At 48.0% G+C, this 4,022-nt stretch overlaps 1 protein-coding gene across 1 annotated transcript in view; it reads left to right on the forward strand.

The window, feature by feature from the left end:
- hdac7a (histone deacetylase 7a) overlaps positions 1-4,022 on the forward strand; it is a gene marked incomplete at its 3' end in the record, with an annotated part of 54,288 nt that overhangs the window by 38,535 nt on the left and 11,731 nt on the right. The window contains exons 9-15 of the mRNA XM_083521165.1: positions 513-669; positions 843-1,015; positions 1,147-1,323; positions 1,719-1,926; positions 2,062-2,195; positions 3,014-3,134; positions 3,958-4,016. Coding sequence (XP_083377291.1) covers positions 513-669; positions 843-1,015; positions 1,147-1,323; positions 1,719-1,926; positions 2,062-2,195; positions 3,014-3,134; positions 3,958-4,016 — 1,029 coding nt within the window. The remainder of the gene's footprint in view (positions 1-512; positions 670-842; positions 1,016-1,146; positions 1,324-1,718; positions 1,927-2,061; positions 2,196-3,013; positions 3,135-3,957; positions 4,017-4,022) is intronic.

Genomic DNA, 4,022 nt, shown 5'->3' on the forward strand with positions numbered 1-4,022 from the left:
TGGATAATGGTAATGATGGTGATGATGATGGTGTTGTGATGGTTAGTGATGATGATGATTATAGTGATGATGATGATGATGGTTGTGGTGGTGTTGTGATGGTTAGTGATGATGATGATGATGATGATGATGATGATGATGGTAATGATTATGGTGATTATGATGATGATGGTAATGATGGTGATGAAGATGATTGTGATAATGATGGTGTTGTGATGGTTAGTGATGATGATGATGATGATGGTAATGATATTGATGATAATGATGATGGTGATGATGATGATAATAATAATGATAGTAATGATGGTGATGATAATGATGGTTATGGTTCTGGTGGTGATGATGATGATGATGATGATGATGGTGTTGTGATGGTTAGTGATGATGATGGTAATAATGATGGTGATTATGATGATGATGATACAAGTAGTGATGAGTAATGGTGTTGACAGTAATGATGGTCAGTGATGATGATGATGATGATGATGGTGGTGATGCTAATGATGTTGCAGGTGGAGGGGGAATTAAGTTCACTGAAGCTTGGCCGGGTTCCTCTGGTATCATCAGGTTCTCCTCTTTTGGTTCCTCTGGGTGTTGAGGAGCAAAACATGGTGCAGCATGTCCTCATCCTGGAGCCCTCTGGACTTGTTCACACTCCACTGCTCACTGGTGAGACTGTAACCCACACGTGCACACACACACACACACACACACACACACACACACACACACACTGTAACACTTACACTGTGACACACTTTACATGTTTTTACTGAGGGCTATTTCAGTTGTTTTGAACATTACAACTGTGTGTGTGTGTGTGTGTGGGTGTGTGGGTGTAGTTCCAGGTCTGGCTCCAGTTCCTTTGCATGTCAGTGCTGCTCACAAACCACTCAGTCGCACGCGCTCCGAGCCACTGCCCCAGAGTCCCCGCGCCATACACACACACCTGCTCCAACAGCAACACAACACACAGCTGCTGGAGAGACTAAAACAACAAACACACCTGGGCAAGGTACACACATTAACATAAACATTCACTAACATACACTGTCCCTTAAACAGTAAGTTTTAATTCTGTGTGTGTGTGTGTGTGTGTGTGTGTGTGTGTGTGTGTGTGTGTGTGTGTGTGTGTGTGTGTTGCAGCTCATGTCGAAGTCGAGTGAGAAGCCACGTCTCTGTCAGATTCCTTCAGAGGAGATGGACTCTGAAGAGTTGGGGCCGTCATTCAGCAATGCTAATAAGAGCAGGGCGGAGTCACAGAGGGAGGTGGAGACTCAGGAGGAGCAACTCAGCCTCCAGCAAACCCTCATTTTAAACCAGGTAACACCCACTATCATGGCCACACCCACTGTCACTTAAACACCTCATTAGCGTTTCTTATACTATATCATATTCACATCATTTGTTCTAAGTTGTTATTACACACACACACAAACACACACCAGCAAGTGAACATATGACATGAACACATAACTAGCAGTTTCATCACCAACACGCAGTACAATGTGTCTGAGTGTATACCCGACTGGTGTCCAGCAGAGGGTATCCTCTCACCACTGCACCGCCACACTGTTTTTTCTGAATAAACTCACAGCGGGGCAGCAGAGTCCTTCTCCAGGCTTTCTTTAACACCCTGTGTGTGTGTGTGTGTGTGTGTGTGTGTGTGTGTGTGTGTGTGTGTGTGTGTGTGTGTGTGTGTGTGTGTATTTGTAAAGTCACGTCTTTGGGAGACACAGAAACAGCTACAGCAGCTGCGCAGACACACGGCCCAAATGGCATTACCCATGATGCTGGGTGGCATGCACCGCCCACTCTCACGCACCCAGTCATCACCAGCTTCCACCTCACACACGCTGCCCGACAAAACACTTCCCATCTCCACGGCAACCGAGCCTAGTATCAGCCAACCACGCTTTACTACAGGTAAGACTGCTGACCAATCAGAGGCCTGCAGTTTGGAATTGACACTGTTTCACTTTAAACTGTAAGTAATTTAGTGTGTGTGTGTGTGTGTGTGTGTGTGTGTGTGTGTGTGTGTGTGTGTGTGTGTGTGTGTAGGTCTGGTATATGACTCTCAGATGTTAAAGCACCAGTGTACATGTGGAGATAACAGCTCTCACCCAGAGCATGCTGGGAGAATTCAGAGCATCTGGTCTCGTCTGCAGGAGCGTGGACTTCGAACACAGTGTGAGGTAGTGCACTTACTAATCCACCACTACTGCCCTTTACTACAACCTACTGCCCTCTACTTTTTACTGCCCTCTACTACAACCCACTGTCCTTTACACTAATGCCCTCTACTAAACTCTACTGCCCTCTACTACAACCTACTGCCCTCTACATTCTACTGCCCTCTACTACACCCTACTGCCCTCTACTAAACTCTACTGCCATCTACTACACCCTACTGCCCTCTACACCCTACTCCTCTCTACTACACTCTACTGCCCTCTACTACATCCTACTGCCCTCCACATTCTACTGCCATCTACTACACCCTACTGCCCTCTAAACTACTGCCCTCTACTAAACTCTACTGCCCTCTACTACACCCTACTGCCCTCTACACCCTACTCCTCTCTACTACACTCTACTGCCCTCTACTACACCCTACTGCCTTCTACTACACACTAGTACCGTGTACTACACCCTACTGCTCTCTACTACACACTACTGACCTCTGCTACACTCTACAATACACTCTACTGCCTTCTACTACACCTTACTGCCCTCTAGTACACTCTACTGCACTCTCTACCCTCTACACCCTACTGCCTTTTACTACACCCTACTATTCCATTTTACAGTTTATTGCCCTCTGATATCAATTTATTGCCCTTAAGACACTTTACTCATGACCACACCATAGTTTTCTCTACTACACTTTACTCTTCACTAACACACCCTACACTTACACACTCTACATTCACTGCACTATGTGTGTTTGTGTGTGTGTGTGTGTGTGTGTGTGTGTGTGTGTGTGTGTGTGTGTGTGTGTGTGTGCACGTAGAGTATCCGTGGTCGTAAGGCAACACTGGAGGAGTTACAGTCGGTTCATACGGAGCGTCATGTTCTTTTGTATGGCACAAACCCACTGAACCGCCTCAAACTGGACAACCGCAACCTCACTGGTAATAAACGCACATACGCACATTTGTGTACACATACACTGTGTATCAGACAGGGTCAGTGGGCGGGTCATAAAAAGGGGCGGTGGGGGGGTCAATAGGCAGGTCAGTGGGTGGGTTAATGGGTAATCAGTGGTACGGGTTGTGGGTGTCAGTGGGAGGGTCAGTGGGTGGGTCAGTGTATCAGACCAAGTGTCAGTGGGAAGGTCAGTAGGTGGTCAGTGGGCAGGTCAATGGCCAGATCTTTGGGTGGTCAGTGGGAAGATCAGTGGGCAGATCTCTGGGTGGTCAGTGGGAGGGCCAGTGGGTGGGTCAGTGTTTCAGACGGGGGCAGTGGAAGGGTCAGTGGGCAGGTCAGTGTGGGCTTTGTGGGCAGGTCAGTGCAAGGTTCAGTGGAGGGGTCAGTGGGCAGGTCTCTGGGTTGTCAGTGGGAGGGCCAGTGGGTGGGTTAGTGTTTCAGACAAAGGGACAGTGGGAGGATCAGTGAGAGGATCAGTCGGTGTTAGTGGGTTGGTCAGTATATAAGACGGAGGGTCAGTGATTGGGTTAGTGGGAGAGTCAGTGGGCAGAGCAGTTGGTGGGTCAGTGGGCGGGTCAGTGGGTGTATCAGTGGGCAGACCAGTGGGTGGGTCAGTGGCCGGGTCAGTGGGTGTATCAGTGGGCAGGTCAGTGGGCATATCAGCATATCATTGTGTTACACAACTAATGTAAATACTAAACTCTGTCGTTCACTGTTCTGTGTGTGTGTGCGTGTGTGTGTGCGTGTGTGTGTGTGTGTGTGTGTGTGTGTGTGAATCCCTTATTTATGTCACTCCCTGTCCAACAGGCATTTTGTCCCAGAGGATGTTCGTCATGCTGCCATGTGGAGGAGTGGGGGTGAGTATACACACA

The sequence above is a fragment of the Silurus aristotelis genome, assembly GCF_946808225.1.
Source record: "Silurus aristotelis genome assembly, chromosome: 19".
In the NCBI taxonomy this organism is placed as follows: Eukaryota; Metazoa; Chordata; class Actinopteri; order Siluriformes; family Siluridae; genus Silurus; species Silurus aristotelis.